At 39.9% G+C, this 15,264-nt stretch overlaps 1 protein-coding gene across 1 annotated transcript in view; it reads right to left on the bottom strand.

Moving 5' to 3' along the window:
• Positions 1-6,613: 6,613 nt before the first annotated feature.
• Tiparp (TCDD inducible poly(ADP-ribose) polymerase) overlaps positions 6,614-15,264 on the bottom strand; it is a 29,619-nt gene continuing 20,968 nt past the window's right edge. The window contains exons 4-6 of the mRNA XM_027933788.2: positions 14,620-14,780; positions 9,353-9,631; positions 6,614-8,691 (exon numbers count right to left, since the gene is read on the bottom strand). Coding sequence (XP_027789589.1) covers positions 8,244-8,691; positions 9,353-9,631; positions 14,620-14,780 — 888 coding nt within the window. The 3' untranslated portion in view covers positions 6,614-8,243. The remainder of the gene's footprint in view (positions 8,692-9,352; positions 9,632-14,619; positions 14,781-15,264) is intronic.

The raw sequence follows: 15,264 nt of genomic DNA, 5'->3' as shown, positions 1-15,264 counted from the left end.
TGGCACATCTGCACACGCACATAACCACTTAATCATTTCAACCCCAGGACATCCCCTCCCACTCGCCTGCCCCACCCCCACTCCCACCCTAGGGGTTCCTCTTCTACTTTTTTCACGTTCCCCCCTTAACTTTGTGTATACTTAATAAACAGAAGAAAACCACTCACATAAATATGCATACAGTGAGGTTCATGCCCCTAAATTTTTAAATATTGCAACGTATACAACAGAGACTAATGATTTTGAGTGTGAACTTGGAAGTTTGCAGGCTTAGGTTTAAGTAGAGCTCTGCACTGGTTATATTCTCTGGATTAAAATATTATATACTTTATTTTCTTAATTGTAAATTGAGATAAGACAACTGAGATAAGGCTCAAGAGTTTTTGGCACAGAGCCTAGTCCACGGTTCATATTTAGCAGGTGTCAATTCAGACTTATTAAGTGTCAGTAAGTATTATCACAGTACCTGAGTATCTCCAAGTTCTCCAGCTTTGCAGGTCTCCTCTCCACAACGTTCTCCCCATCGAGGAGGTTGACTCCTCCTCTCCCACTTGTTCATGGGAAGGCCAGTATAATGCTTCAGATTTTTATAGAAGGTACTCACCTTAGTCTGTTCACCCAGCATAGCATGGGTGACCTATAAACAACAGAGAGCCGAACCTCACAGTGTAGAGGCTGGGAAGTCCAAGATACAGGCTCCCACAGATTCAGAGAGGGCCCTCTTCCAAGTCACAGGATAGTGTCTTCTCATGGTGTCCTCACCTGGCAGAAGGAACAGGTAGTGTTCCTTTATGAAGATCCTAATCCCACTAGTGAGAGCTCTGCCCTCAGGACTTGGTCACATCCAAACGCCAACATACTGGGGATTGGGTTTCAGCATGAATTTGGGAGAGAGAGGACACATTCACCCCAGAGCAGGCTTTGTTTTATTTCCCTAGTGGCTGCCTGATTCCCTCTCCTGGGTGAGTTCACTGTCATCTGCAGGCTCAGTCTGGTCCCTCTCCACAGGACCCCAGGAGAAGTCAATGACCCCTCTCAGGCATTCCTTAATGCACCAAAGACACCAGGCTGTCGCAAGACTTCACAAAGATCTCTGGATAACACAGGCCAGGGACAGCTCAGCACTGGAAAGAGTTTAGCTCTGAGGTATCAGACAATGCCTTTCCTGAGCTCTTAGCTGCTGCCCATTGCTGGCCAGTGTTGGGCCGGCCTGTCTTCATGATGTTGAGAGGTAAGCTGTCCCTTCTGAAAGACTCCTGCCTTCTTAGATCTTTGCTGAACTTGTAGTCCAGCCCAGATTCTCAGACCACGACAGGCAACTATGTTGTGTCAGGACCCTGAGCCTAGCTCCTGTCCGGGCACCAGACTTCTCCAGGTACCACTCAACACACAAGTGAAGAGCGCTCCAGGAGATGGATGAGCTTGATCTGACCTGGTCCATAAATCTGGAGGTGATGAACAAAAAAGTCACTTTCAAAATCAAGAACCCCTTTAACACACCTTCCTAAGCAAAATACATTTACCGCCAATGAATTAATAGGAGATTTTGATTGGACTGGTTTTCTGTTTTGACTCCAAAGTTTCCTAGTGGAATTTTTTAGGCAAGGCTCAAGGTCAAAATTTGTCTACTTTCTTTCTCCCATAGGAGTCTCTATAGCAGAACTGGGACAATAAAAGATTTATTATCCCCTTTTCTCAAGATCAGCCCTAGGAGTTGTAGTTCCTTCCCTCCCCACTACCATCACTACCAGTAGCAGCAATACCATCATGACCATCACCACCACTATGACCCACACAGCTACCCTGACCATGAACACCAGCCCTACACCATCAACATCAGTCACCACCAATGCAAAGGACCACATCATCACCACCAAACAGCTATCATTGCCTCCTCTTCAGCCTTCCCGAGGCCCTGTGGTGACTCTACAAAATAGGCACGTCTGTCCCGTCTTTCTAACTCTTTGCTCACCAGATGCCCATTTCTGGAGAGAGGAGAAAACAAAACCTATCCCTCTCCTGATCTCTTGCTTCCACAAGCCAGACTGACCTCGTTGGATTTCAGACTTGGTCCTGAGCTTGGTAAGCACAAGTCGTGATTCTGAATGTTTGTTCTACCCTGTCCAACCTATTGTCTCCCTTTGTCTCCTGAGAAAACTCCCTGCTCCATAGACTTGGGAAGCCCCACCTCTATCCAGACAACTCTAACTCTTGAAAAATGGGGTTAAGAATCATGATAAGTGACCCCTTACCCCTATTGGCTCCTTTGGGTCTGTGGCTATTCTGTGACAGAGAGCTTGAACCCTACTGAAACTGACCATTGGCCACACTGGAGCCACTTGGTTTCCATCACTCTGGCTCTGGATGGGAGGTTTCTTTTGAACCAGAACAGTAGGGCCAGGATTGCCCTTCAGCTGGAGGGTGTGCCAGGGCAGAGGCAGGAGCCTGCTCATAGCAAGTCTCCCGTTCCTCTGCTGCCATAGCCGTGTGACATGGCTTCACAAACAGCACCAGCCACCAAGGCACTGCTTCCTAGTGGCTTTCAAATTTCTTCCCATACTGAACATGGTCTAATGTAGGTCACAGAGGGAAGAGAAATCTGATTTTAAAAAGCAAGAATGCTTTCCTGTAGTCGGGAGCACTGCTGCAGTGGAAAGAGGGATGAAAAGAGCACCTGGACGTCTCGAGTAACAACAAATCAGAGACAGTTTGGGTTCAATTTTCTGGACTGAATGGAAGTGGCATACAGTGTAGACAGCAGCAGGTTCTTGTGATGGTAAGTACATGTCCCAGAGCCACTGGTACTCTACTCCTTTGGGACTTCACAGACCCTTTCACCTTTCCAACAAACATTGGGAAATTTACACATTGGTAGTGCTTTTTTTTTTAATTATTATTATGACTTTATGTTAGAAGTCTTCTGATAATCCTCCAATATAATAGGATTCCTATTACTTGGATTACCTTCTATTGTATTTACTTTTTACTTGTAGTTGGACACAATAACTTTATTTTATTTTTATGTGGTGCTTAGGGTTGAACCCAGGACCTCACACATGCTAGGGGAGCACTCTACCGCTGAGCCACAATCCCAGCCCCCTTTGGATTAGCTCCTACTATGGCTGTTACAAACTACCACAAACTTGAGTCTTACAACACCATGGATTTATTTACTCACAGTTCTGGAGGCTGGAGTCCTCCAACCAAGGGGCTGGCAGGACTGTGCTCCTTCCAGGCTCAGGCAGAATCTGTTGCCTTACTTTTATGGCTTTTGGAGGCCACTTGCATTCCTTGCTAGTGGCCTCATCCCTCTCTGAAGCCAGCAGTGTAGCATCTCCCAATCTCAGCTCACAAGCGCCCTTGTGGCGACACTGGGCCCCATGGGATAATCCCCTGCTGCAATTTGAATGATTTTCCCACCAGAACTCATTTTGAGGCTTGGTCCTCAATGTGGCAGTGTTGAAAGGTGTGCAGGATACCAAGATGGAGCCCTTGTGAATGGATCCATGCTTTTTCCATGGAGACGGTTAATTCTGGTGGGAGTTTGGCCCCTCTTCTCTTTGCACAAGTCCTCTTGTCTTTTTGCTTTTGCCACCACATGACAAAGCAAGAGGCCTTTGCCAGATCAGAGGCAGTTGCCTGATCTTAAACATTCCAGACACCAGAATCTTGAGCTAAATAAATACATTTTCTTTAGAAATTAGTCTTGGATATTTTGCTATGCCAAAAGAAAATGGATCTGTCATCTCCTGCCTCGAGATGATTAACTTAATTACATATGTAAAGCCCTTTTGCCATGAGGTAACACAGGATCCCAACACAGGCTCTAGACATCTTTGTGAGCCATATTCAGTTTACTACCCAACTCTTCCTGCCACCATGGGATAAAATCTGATTGTATCCTATGAGCCAGACGTTGTGCTGCTTTACATGCTTTCTCTCAATTTGTCTGCAAGCCAAGTACTAAAATTGTGTAAAGAGCTTTCTTGGACAGGCTGTGACTTAGCTGCACTTTCTGATAAATGACAGTAATTTATCAAAAATTGAGTAATGATTCACAAAATCTGCAATCCCACTCCTGTCGAGCACTGACTTGCACATGCCTATAAACTAACTAAAACTGTAGCTTTAGAAAGTTGTAGCCATAAAGTCTATAGTCCTATTGGAAGAAATTTGCAGTTAGAAGAAATCCAACCACATTTTTAAGTGGTAGAATTGAAAGTCAAACACTGGGCTCAACTGGCTGAAATCACTGAAACCAACGTTAATTAAATTTATGGTTGCTACCCCTAAATTTAACTGGACCCAGCTTAGAAAATATGACAAGCTCTTGAACGAAATACTATAAAATGTATAAACTTCAAGGGGGATTTGTCACCAAAATCTGGGTTGGGGACCAGAATCTGTCACTGATGACCAAGAAACAATTTATAAACTGACGGGTGCACGGGAATGTATTTTTATTGAATGCCTGTCATGTAGTCAAGTGGCATCTGTTCAGTGCACTCTTGTCACTCATTGGTTTAAAAGGCCTTTCTTTGTGTACTGTGAAGTACTTCACAGCTCCACCGCTGAACACAGGACCTACCAAATGACAGTTCCTACACTTGAGACTTGCTAAGTATTGTAAGGATTAGCAGCTCTTGAACATGTGGTTGACCCTCTCAACTATTTAATTTAATTAGGACTATTTTAAGATTGAAGAATAATTGAGAAATAACTAATTATTGAATTTGCCTATAGAAATAGTCAAGCCCAGTGGTTCCCAGGCTAACTGAATTCCTGAAGCACATGGGAATCATTACATCAAGAGAACTGAAGGTCTCCAGACTAAGTATGTTCCACATATCAATGTAGCTATATATGGCTGTGCTGAGTGATAGTTTGCTTAAAAAGAAGCATCCAGATCCTAGTAGCTTTTGGTCACAATCAAGTACTGTCATGAAGGTCTGTGAAATTCTGACATACTTAAAATGGTTGGGCACTGCTCCATTGGCTTGAAGAATTTAGCAGGCGTTTGTGAAACATTTCTAACACAAACACTTCCATTCATGTAGGATTAAAGCTTCAAAAGAGCTGCCATCTGACAGTTCTACAGAGGAGTTAAGTCTCCCAAAAAATATTCAAGGACTTAAAACAATGAAACAAGACCAACAATGTTGATGAAACCTTTCCATACTTACAGCCCACGAGGAACACAGGCTAGCAAGCTCCGGAGGTGGAGAGCAAGCACCCACGCACTGCACACCACTAACTTGCCTGCAGTGAGCACTCAGATCTATAAACTAGAAGACTTGGTCTTTGAAACCCAAAACTACTAAGAAAAATATACCTGGATTTTAATTTTTAAATGAATGCTATTGGTTGTTTCAAGAAGCGCTTTACAGAAGACTTTTGCATTGAAGGGTCTTGAAGTTTGAATGTTACTATCAGTCTTTTTTTAAAAAGTCTACTTCAGAGATGAGAAACTAAGCATGTGAAAGGTTATGATTTGTCCCAGACTGTGGTATAGTTGTAACCGAAGAGCTCAAGTTGTTCAAAGATCAAATATTTGCAATAAAATTGAGTGCTGTGGGTTACAATCCAGGAAAAGTGCTGTACGGAATGCCCTTTGTTGAATTCCAACTAAGGAAAGAGCTAGACACATTTATAATCATCTTTTCTTAAATGAAACAAACCCTTGATTCAAACTAGCAGTACACTATTCTGATATAGTACATTAAACTGACAGCATGGTACTGGGTGTTAGTCATTTTTAGATGTTGTAAAATAAAGATTCCTCTTATTTCAGAACCTAATGCTTATTTTTATCATTAAATAATCATTTACTTAACCAAACAGGTAACGGAAAACACAATCAGGTTTTAGATTATTAATCCTAAGGCACCCAATATTTAATTCTAAGACACAAAAGAATCTTAACTACAGAACTGTAACACTGGTCTGTCTTATCTCAAGGAATTCAGGCTTTTCTTCCTAGAAACTTTTTTTTAAACAGGGTCTCACTATGTTGCCCAAGCTGTTCTTAAACTAGTTCAAGTGAGCCTCCTGCTTCAGCTTCCCAAGCAACTGAGATTATAGGGGTGCCACTGTGTCCAGCTTCCTAGAAATCTTAGCCAAAGTTTAAATGAACAATAAATTCCAGCTTTCTTAAAATGATGTAAATTATAGTTGTGCTGGTAGAAGTTACCAAATACCTTTTAGTATGTTTTAAATGCTTATAATCATTTCAGACTTTAGAGTTGTTCTCATTTAGAATATACAGTGCTATTGCAAAACTCTAAGCATTATGGTGAAGGGTAAAGTCCTACCAGAGGGGCTCCCATATACCAGTGAGATGACCTTAAGTTGCTGAAATCCAAAGAGTCCACAATTCCTTTTTATATTTTCTTCACAGAATTGAAGGGGACAATGGCTCACGTTTTTCTCATGCTGTTTGCTGATATTAATGTACTTTCTGTGGATTTCCGGGGCAGTCAGCATGTTCTGATAGGTCTGTTCAGTCATTCAATCACACATCTGTTCATACCACCCAACAGCCAGCCAGCCAGCATTCACAGATCACCAACTATGTGGTGAATTCAGGCATAGTAAATGGAAACAAAACAACAAGTTTTTAAAGAATTACCATACTTTTATTTTTGCTTAGTTTTATTAAAAAAATAAATATGTCATAAAGCTTTTGTTTCTTTTAGGGAGAAAAAAAGGAACAGGTTTCATAAAATCAAATAAGCAATGGTAAGGTGTCTTAACTTGGAAAAGATTGGGAATCACTGGTTTAAAGTTATAACTAAATGAAAGAACATCTGCCACAGTTGCCTGTTTCGTGCCAATATAGCAAACAGGGTCAACTAGGGCGAAATAAATAGCTGTGTGGAAGCCCTGTAAGTGCTCGAACAGGCGATTCACTGAGACATCAGTACAGCTATATCTTGCTTTAAATAACACAGAAGTTCCTGAAAAGTCCTAGGTAAATGAAATAACCATGAGTGTACTAGGAGAGCTTGGTGTCTGAAGGAATTCTGTGGTGAATTCTGTGAACCACCACTGCCACTCTAGTAAAGATGCAGGATTTGCTTTGCTTGAGGCGAAGCACAGCTGCTGTCTCTGAGTTGAGGCAACAGCAGCATGTTGTTCACCTTGCTGTGCTCCAGAGCTGGGGTGGGGCACAATTCCAAGTTTGTGTTTCTATTAACTGAGTAGTGTAGGACACAGCCAGCCAGGGGACCCAGCTGTACCCAGCAAGGCAGGCACAGGGCAGACTGCCACCTTTAACAGTGATTTCAATGCAACAAGTACTTCAGAGAATCTACTGTATGCAAAGCACAGTAATAAAACTTATCGGCTTGGTTACAGATGTACTTCCTTTCTCTTGAAACCTCCAGGCAGGCGCTAGGTCTGGAACCCCCAAGACGACGATACTCCTAACCCTTAATACTGGCTTTAACCAGTTAGCGGCCCAACACCTTAGAACCAAGGTGGATGATAATGGAAGAGACTGAGTTTCCCAATGCTGAAGTTAACACAAGAATCTTATTTTATATAACTAGATAATGAAAAATTTTGCTGGTGACATATTTTCAAATGGTTCCTTTTTTTTTCTCCCCTGCTTTCCTAAACTTCCTCTAAACAGAACTCTGAATTCTCAGGCAAACTGTAGAACAGTTCAAGTCATTAATAGTCTTTTACTGAGTGATGTGTTTCGGTCCTGCTGACAGAAATAAGAACTTCTTTCTAGCCACCAAAATGTTATGAACTTATACTATACCAAAGTAGTGATGTTCTGGATGGATATAAGCAGGATAGTATCAGTTCCAGTCAGTTTTATCAGTGTAAGAAATAATCCTCACTTTGCTCATAGTCTCCATCTGACTTGGCCAAACTACTATCAGACCCAAGCAGCATTTTATTAGCTAAGCTGTTGGTTTCTTTTTCTTTTGTTTCCAAATGCTTCTAATAATATTGCTGCCTATATGTACAAGTGTGAATGGAGAGTATGCAATCTTTAGTCTTTTCCACACTGAGTACACTAACAATTAGTAAATAATTAAACAATAAGTGGTCATTTTAAAATCTGTTTTTCTTTTTTAAAAAAAATTACATTTTCTAGCACTTAAAAAAATGGGTCTGAAAAGTGCCCTATTACTGTCCAATGCTGTTCCCTACCCAGTCCCATCCATTCAAAACCTGCTACAAATGCTGGATTGAGTTCATATCAAATAATTTAGCAGTACCAAGGTTTTTCAAATGGAAACAGTGTTACTGACTTCTTCATATTGGATAACAAAATAAGGATAACTCTGATCATCATTAAAAATGACAAAAATCTGAGGCTCAAAGAAATTATCCACACAAGAGTCATACAGGTCACTGGTGACGCTGCCAGGATTGACAGGAGGGGGCCTTCTCATGCCATGACTACCCATTGTGTATCTGCCAGTCAGCACTTTGGCCAAAAACATGAAATGGACGCCTTTGGAGGATTTCTTAGAAAAGTTATGAGAGTAGCTTGCCTTCTTTGCAAAATAACTGCCTTGTCCAAACATTGTAGCATGCTTTCCACAGACTCGAGGGTCAAAGTTGTGCTTGCAGATTCCATCTACCACATCCTGGGATGTTCCATGAAATAAATGTCTCTCATTTATTATTCTGTCACGGCCAAACATTTTCCGGTTCATATATTCCTTTTTCCTAAGGCAAAAAGTGAACAGAGAAATCAGAAGGAAATAGAGATCAATTTAATAAGCATGATGTATTTGTACACTTTTCTTCATGATTTCAAGGAAGAAAAGTACTAATGTAGCTATCAAGGGCAAGATGCCATCAAAGATCATATTAAAAGTTTAAACTGAGCTTTTCCATTCCAGAAAAGTCCCTATCCTTCCTTCTTCACTAACCACTTGCTTTCTCTTCCATTTCCCACTTGCTTTCTCTTCCATTTCAAATCCAGTTTGTGCTTTACGTTCCTCAGGTTCCCTTCCTTATCTGAGCTTCCTCAGTCTGCATAGGTTCCCTTTGTACTACATTAGCTTGTCTACTGAAGTGAGGGGCAGCACAATAGAGATTAAGAGCAAGGACTCTGGGGCTCAACTGCTCAGGTTCAAATTCTAGTACTGCATCTTATTAGCTGTGTGACCTAGGGCAAGTTGCCAAACTTTACTACTGTTCACCTTCCTCTCTGCAAAATGTAATTTGTAATAATCCTATGTATAGGTTTGTTATGGATCATATGTGAACTGATATGTGGGAAAATACAAACATTAAATTATATGTAGGTATTTATTACATTCTGCACTTGATATTAGCTACATTAAGAAAAGCTCTCAGGGAACTTTTCACATCTCTGACTCACCTTTTATATTTCTCCCAAAGAAACTGATTTTGGACTCTCAATATTTGCAAAATTCTATATTTAAATTCAGGCACAGTTTTATGAAAAAGGTTGTAAATGATTCGGTAACTTTTGTCCTCTGCAGAAACAGGCACTTGGATGAAGTCCTGAGATGGATGCATATAAATCCAAGTTTCAGGGTAAAAGTTTGCTGAGGTGACGCCATCTGGGCAGATGATTTGTGATGATGAACTTGCTTCAAGAGGTGGAGGAGCCTGAGTGGGAACTCCACCAAGTGTCCTAAGATGGAGAAGGAACATTCATGTAAAACATGCAGAAATAAATACATTTCACATTATAAGTGCTCTATATTATAACTTGTATGGCTTAAATGCTTGTTTAAAAAACAAAAATATTCTTCATTTGAAAGAAAAGACAAAAACAAACACACCCCACTGCCTGTACATGGATAACCTATTATTAGCGTCTTCCTGGCCTCCTCCCTGTGGAGAAGTTCTGGAATGTACTGCTGCAGGGCAAATAAGCAAGGGCCAATTTATGAGTATCTCTGCTTTTGAATCCTCCTGGAATCCTCTTTTCTATATGGTTAAAGAAACTTTGTTTCAAGGGAGATTCTATGGAGTGATGATAATTTGTATGCTTTATTGGAACTCTGCTTATATTAAGCAGAAGAGATTATCACTAAAGGTTGTGTTGGGCAGATGATGAAAGGGGGTTTATTTCTGAATAAAAAGAAAAATCATGAAGCAGGCACTGAAAGCTGACAAGTATCTGAAATTTCTCTCTCTTTTTAAGATTACAAATAATAAAGCCCACCACTATATTCAAAATTTATAGCTTTGGGTGCAATTAAGATGGATCTAATTACCTAGACTAGAAAGCATATCCCAGAACCTTTATATTCAGTTGTTACTTTGAAGGATGACTTCAGATAAGCAGCAGCTTTGATAAGTTACTTACCCCTGCCTAAATGCTTAAACTTCTATCATTTTGTAGCCAATTCTGTTCAAAACAGAGGAAAAAGGGAAGACACAGAAACTAAGGAAATCATGACCCTGAGACCGTCTCAGAGTCAGGATACTGTCACACTCCTTCACACACAGTGCTGTCATAAGGAAGCCATGTCTGCCAAAGGGATTAGGAAGCTTTATGACACAGAGGCTACAGCTGTGTGTGATCGTGCACCTCATCTCCAAGAGCAGATCCTACCATCACCCTCACCTTCATCATCATGGTCACCAAACATTTTATACAGTATTGCTGTCACAATTAATTCTGCAAGATCACTTAGTTATCCACACTTTTCAAAAACAAAAACTGAGGTTCAGAGGAGTTAAATAATTTGCCCTAAAACAGCTACCAAAGAGCAGAGAGGATTTAAATCCATGCCTGTGCGCAGTTTCTAAACTCGGCCTCTTTCCATTTCTATATATTTCACAATTTATACTTTTTTAAAAAGGCTAGAAAGTGATAGATGGGTATTAGGATCCCAATTCCATGTGCCTGCCTCTCACTACTACTACTGTATCATAGTATTTTCACAGTAAGATATGGCTCATTAAGAAGCTAAAACTAAGCCAGGTATGGTGGCACTCACCTGTAATCCCAGCAGCTGGGGAGGCTGAGGGAGGAGGATGACCAGGGATTCAAAGCCAGCCTCAGCAACTTAGCAAGGCCCTAAGCATCTTAGTGAGACCCTGTCTCAAAATAAAATATAAAAAAGGCTGGAGATGTGGCTCAGTGGTTGAGTACCGCTAGGTCTGACCCTTGGTACCAAAAAAAAAAAAAAAAAAAAAAAGCAGCAGCAGCTAAACTATGGATGCATAACTAACTGCCTTCTCCAGTCCCACCTTGGTCAAGTAAGCAGCTATGCTTCCAAGTCCCTTAGTGAGAGAGTTCTGAGTGAGTAGATACAGGGCAAAATCCTTCAGGTGCATGAAGTTCAGGACAGATTTAAAGTGGTGCTGGCATCTCCACTTTCATGACAAAAGGCACACAGATCTTATCCTCTGGGGCATTTTCTCAAGATCCCTGATAGATTCCTTTGGAGCCTCAGTAGAGGTACATTTTTCTGGTACCATGACCCATTTTCCACTGGTACATTTTTCTAAATATAGGTCCCACTGCTTTAATCAAAATCTCAAAGGTCTGTAACTCCTTAAAAAGCTATCACTGTCCTACAGGAATGGTAGGAAAGCACAGAATGTAAGCCCTTTATTTTTAGCCCCTCTCTTCCTACTCTCTACAGGTTTAAGTCCCAGCCCACCAGGTTTTCCACTATTGTCAGGGGTTGAAGTCACAACAAAGGTTTCTGGGTTGAAGAAGGAAGGTAATAGTCTCCCCCAAACACTATGCCCAAGAAAGATTACAGACTGCCTCAGCCTGTACTGAAAACCTAACAATGAGAATGCTCCTCTTCTCTCTGCTACAATTCCTGCCCCAAAACCTATTCCATAAAACGAGAACATCACATATCTCTTAAAAGGTCTGCTATTTACTTCTTGAAGATGAGCCAGGGCAAATAAACCTTGTATATCTTAAAATGTTAAATTCGATTCTATGTGTGGTTAGCATCCATTCCCGCCCATAGGTGCTTACTTTTAACAAGATAACATCCTAACTGGACTAAAACACTGATGCATATATGTCTGACAGACTTCTACACTCTAATTACTTGTAGGTTAAAAAAACATACTAAGCAAAGCCACAAATGCACCTGTATTTTCTAAAAATGCTGTTTCTATTCAGCTCATGGAATTCCAATGATATACTGCATGCTTCACAGTGCTGTACGGGCCTTCTTGAAAGAGGCAAAGTTAAAACTGTATTGAACTAATACTCAAGGGCCTCCTAAAAATGGGTTTTCAGAATCCAAGGGTCATCTTTTATCACTCTCCTTCTCTCCCTTCCCCAATTTGAAAGACATTTTCCAAACCTACTTCAGTAAAGAAATCAAAATTAGCTCATTTTACTCTTTTGGGTGAGGAGTCAAAGAAACTGTATTAGGCCTTCTCATGATCATGAGAAGGGATTGCACAGGACAAATATCCTTTCAGCTTCAAGAAATGAATCCCAAAGCATACCCTAAATCTGAGATTTGATTTTTTTTTTTTTTTAAACCATCTTGGCTCAAGTGTTCTAAAAATATTAAAGAAAAAGCCTCTTGTTATCAGCCCTGATAAAAGGCAACAGGGAAGCCCCTTTAAAAAAAAAAAAAAAGCTGAATTTGTAGAAAATAAATGAAATCAGTCTCCCTCCCGATCGTAGCATTTCCAATTCTTTTTTCTTTTTTAATTTTTTTTTATGTGGTGCTGAGGATCGAACCCAGGGCCTTGCACATGCTAGGTGCTCTACCACTGAGCCCCAGCCCCAGTCCACATTTCCAATTCTTAAGACATCTCTGATTCTTTGATAGTTTTGACCTGTTTCACCTGTTTTTCTTTGATCCTTTGCATTTAATAACATGTAAATGCAGAGGACAAAATAAAACTCTCTCTGGCTAAGACCATTGCCTCTGGAATTTGCTCCTGGAATCTGTTTTTGGAACCAGTCTCCCTCATCTTCTCCCAGCTTGGCTAGTCTGAGTGTCCAGCAGCCCCTGACCCGAGGGCAGACAGGATTTGTTGGATTTATCCATTCCACTCTGGTGAACTTGCTGTTCCTCTGCTCTTTTCTTGCTGAAGCATCTACCTAATCACTGATTTGCTGACCTCTTACTTTATGCTTGATTATCACTGATTCAGACAGGAAGACTAAAACAGAAAATTTTAAAAAGAAAAAGGGAAAGTAACTTTTTTGTTCTCTTTTAAGCCAATATTATAAATACAGTAAAGCCATTTGTAGCATTAGTTCCCCTACTGCTTCTATTCCTCTATAGTTTATACTTTAAAATTTAAAGTAAGTATTTCATAACTGCTTATATTAAGAGTGAAACAAATGGATTGTCACCGTTTATTAAAACTTTCCCAACAACATAGCACCTGAATGAGCATTTTTACCCTCACATAGAAGCTACATCTTGCTGAACTGGCTCATCAAGGCCAAGCTGCTGGTCTCACTAATGGGTTCTACTGTCTCACCAAGAGGACCACTGTTTCTAACTATTGCATGCTGACACTGGCTCCAACTGTGCTGGTGAAATCCCAGAAATAGCATTTTTACTGGTTCTAAAAGGAAAAAGAAAAGGAACAGAGGACAAGAAACAAACCAACAACAACAACATCAAAAACAAAAAACCCTGCACAAATAAAAATTTTCACATTTGGACTGCACAGAAAGCAGTATACTTGACCAAAGTCAATATATATTTCTAAAATTGGTCTTATTATAAATTTCTTATGAATACTGACATTGCAGGGGTTAGGTATTTTGTTTTCAACATTCCCCTTACAATCCCAGAATTAGATCAAGATTCTATCATAATGACTTGGGGAAAACATAGGGCTTGAAATAAAAACAATAGGAATATAAAAATAGCACCTTCACCTAAAAGATGGGATGAAACCAACCAACAGTATTCTAGATTCCAAGTAAATAAAATCAAATAAACCTAGTATCACTTTTAATGTTAGGATACATTTGAGTATATGATCTCCTAGAGATACAACTTTCAAAGATGGCCAGACTAATGGTAACATGCCCATCTTTTGGTACCTATTAAGATGTGCCAATGGGATATCTGGCAAGGGGAGGAAGAAATGGCACTTGGGACAATGGAAGAAGATCTTATCTACAATTTAGAAAGTTGACTACATTCTTAGGATATAGGACATAAAATTTTAGTATTTTTAAGAAAATATGCTTTACTTAGCAAATGAGAAAGTAAGTTATTTGAAAGGGTCAATTTTTCCAATTGAAATTCACTTAAGGAAGAAAGAATGGAGATCACCACCTTGTGGGACTCTACCCAAATGCTGATGGTATATCTGGGGTAGGAAGTAGTCTTGAAACATCAAAGAAGATCCTCATGGAAAGGAAAACTCAATCTTCCCTGAAGAAATGCAAACTCTCTGCCTTATTCCAAACATCATTACTTTTAGTTGTGAGGAAAATGCTAACTCTGCTTCTCAACTTTAAAAAAATCCAATAGGATACATCCTGTTTTCAATGTTAATTGTAGCTTACCTGAACTCGATATATTGGAGAATTAAATCAAAAGAATAATTCAGAATTTCACATTCTTGAAGTAACAACCAAGATACTTAATTTAAAATGTTTCACTGGCATTCAGAAGTACATTTATACGAGACTTTCCATTGGACACTTACTGTAAATATGGAAGCATAATAAAACAGGAGCGAAAAAGTGGTCTCCTTTTTATTTCTCTCCTGAAGAATGAGTTATGGAGAATGTAGTGGTTGTTCCACATCATAAATCGGACCTCTTTCAGACCCCGAGAGTTGGCTTCTTCAATCAGTCGAATAACAGACTATGGAGTAGAAAACAGGAGGTAAAGAGAAAGAAGTTAATAAACAATCACTATAAAATATGAAAACAGTTAACCTCACTGTTATTGCCAGAGGAATTTCAACAATGTACAATGGATCAAATTCATTTCCTTTATATATAGGGTCTCCCCTCAAAGATACAGAGTAGAAATATACTCCCTATTGAGAAGAACACAGATTTCTACCTACGAAACACGGGAGGCCCATGGCACTTCCTCTATTGTGTTTTCCACCTTAATGATGTCCTAGAGATTTTTTTTTTAATCTTTCTTAAGGAAATTTTCAGAAGGGGAAGTAAGTGTCAAAAGTTCAAAAACACCAATTAAGTTTCAAATCTGAGAAACCTCTGATATGTAGAACACAGGAAGAGTTTAAGTTTTCTAAGAATACGTTTTAAACAGGCTATTTATTACTCTGAAAGATAAATGAAGGCAAAATCTAGTGATTACTTAAAAGAATAAGAAA

The sequence above is a fragment of the Marmota flaviventris genome, chromosome 8 (assembly GCF_047511675.1).
Source record: "Marmota flaviventris isolate mMarFla1 chromosome 8, mMarFla1.hap1, whole genome shotgun sequence".
Classification (NCBI taxonomy): domain Eukaryota; kingdom Metazoa; phylum Chordata; class Mammalia; order Rodentia; family Sciuridae; genus Marmota; species Marmota flaviventris.
The sequence above is the reverse complement of the archived record's forward strand: the minus strand, read 5'-3'. Positions and strand labels throughout refer to the sequence as shown.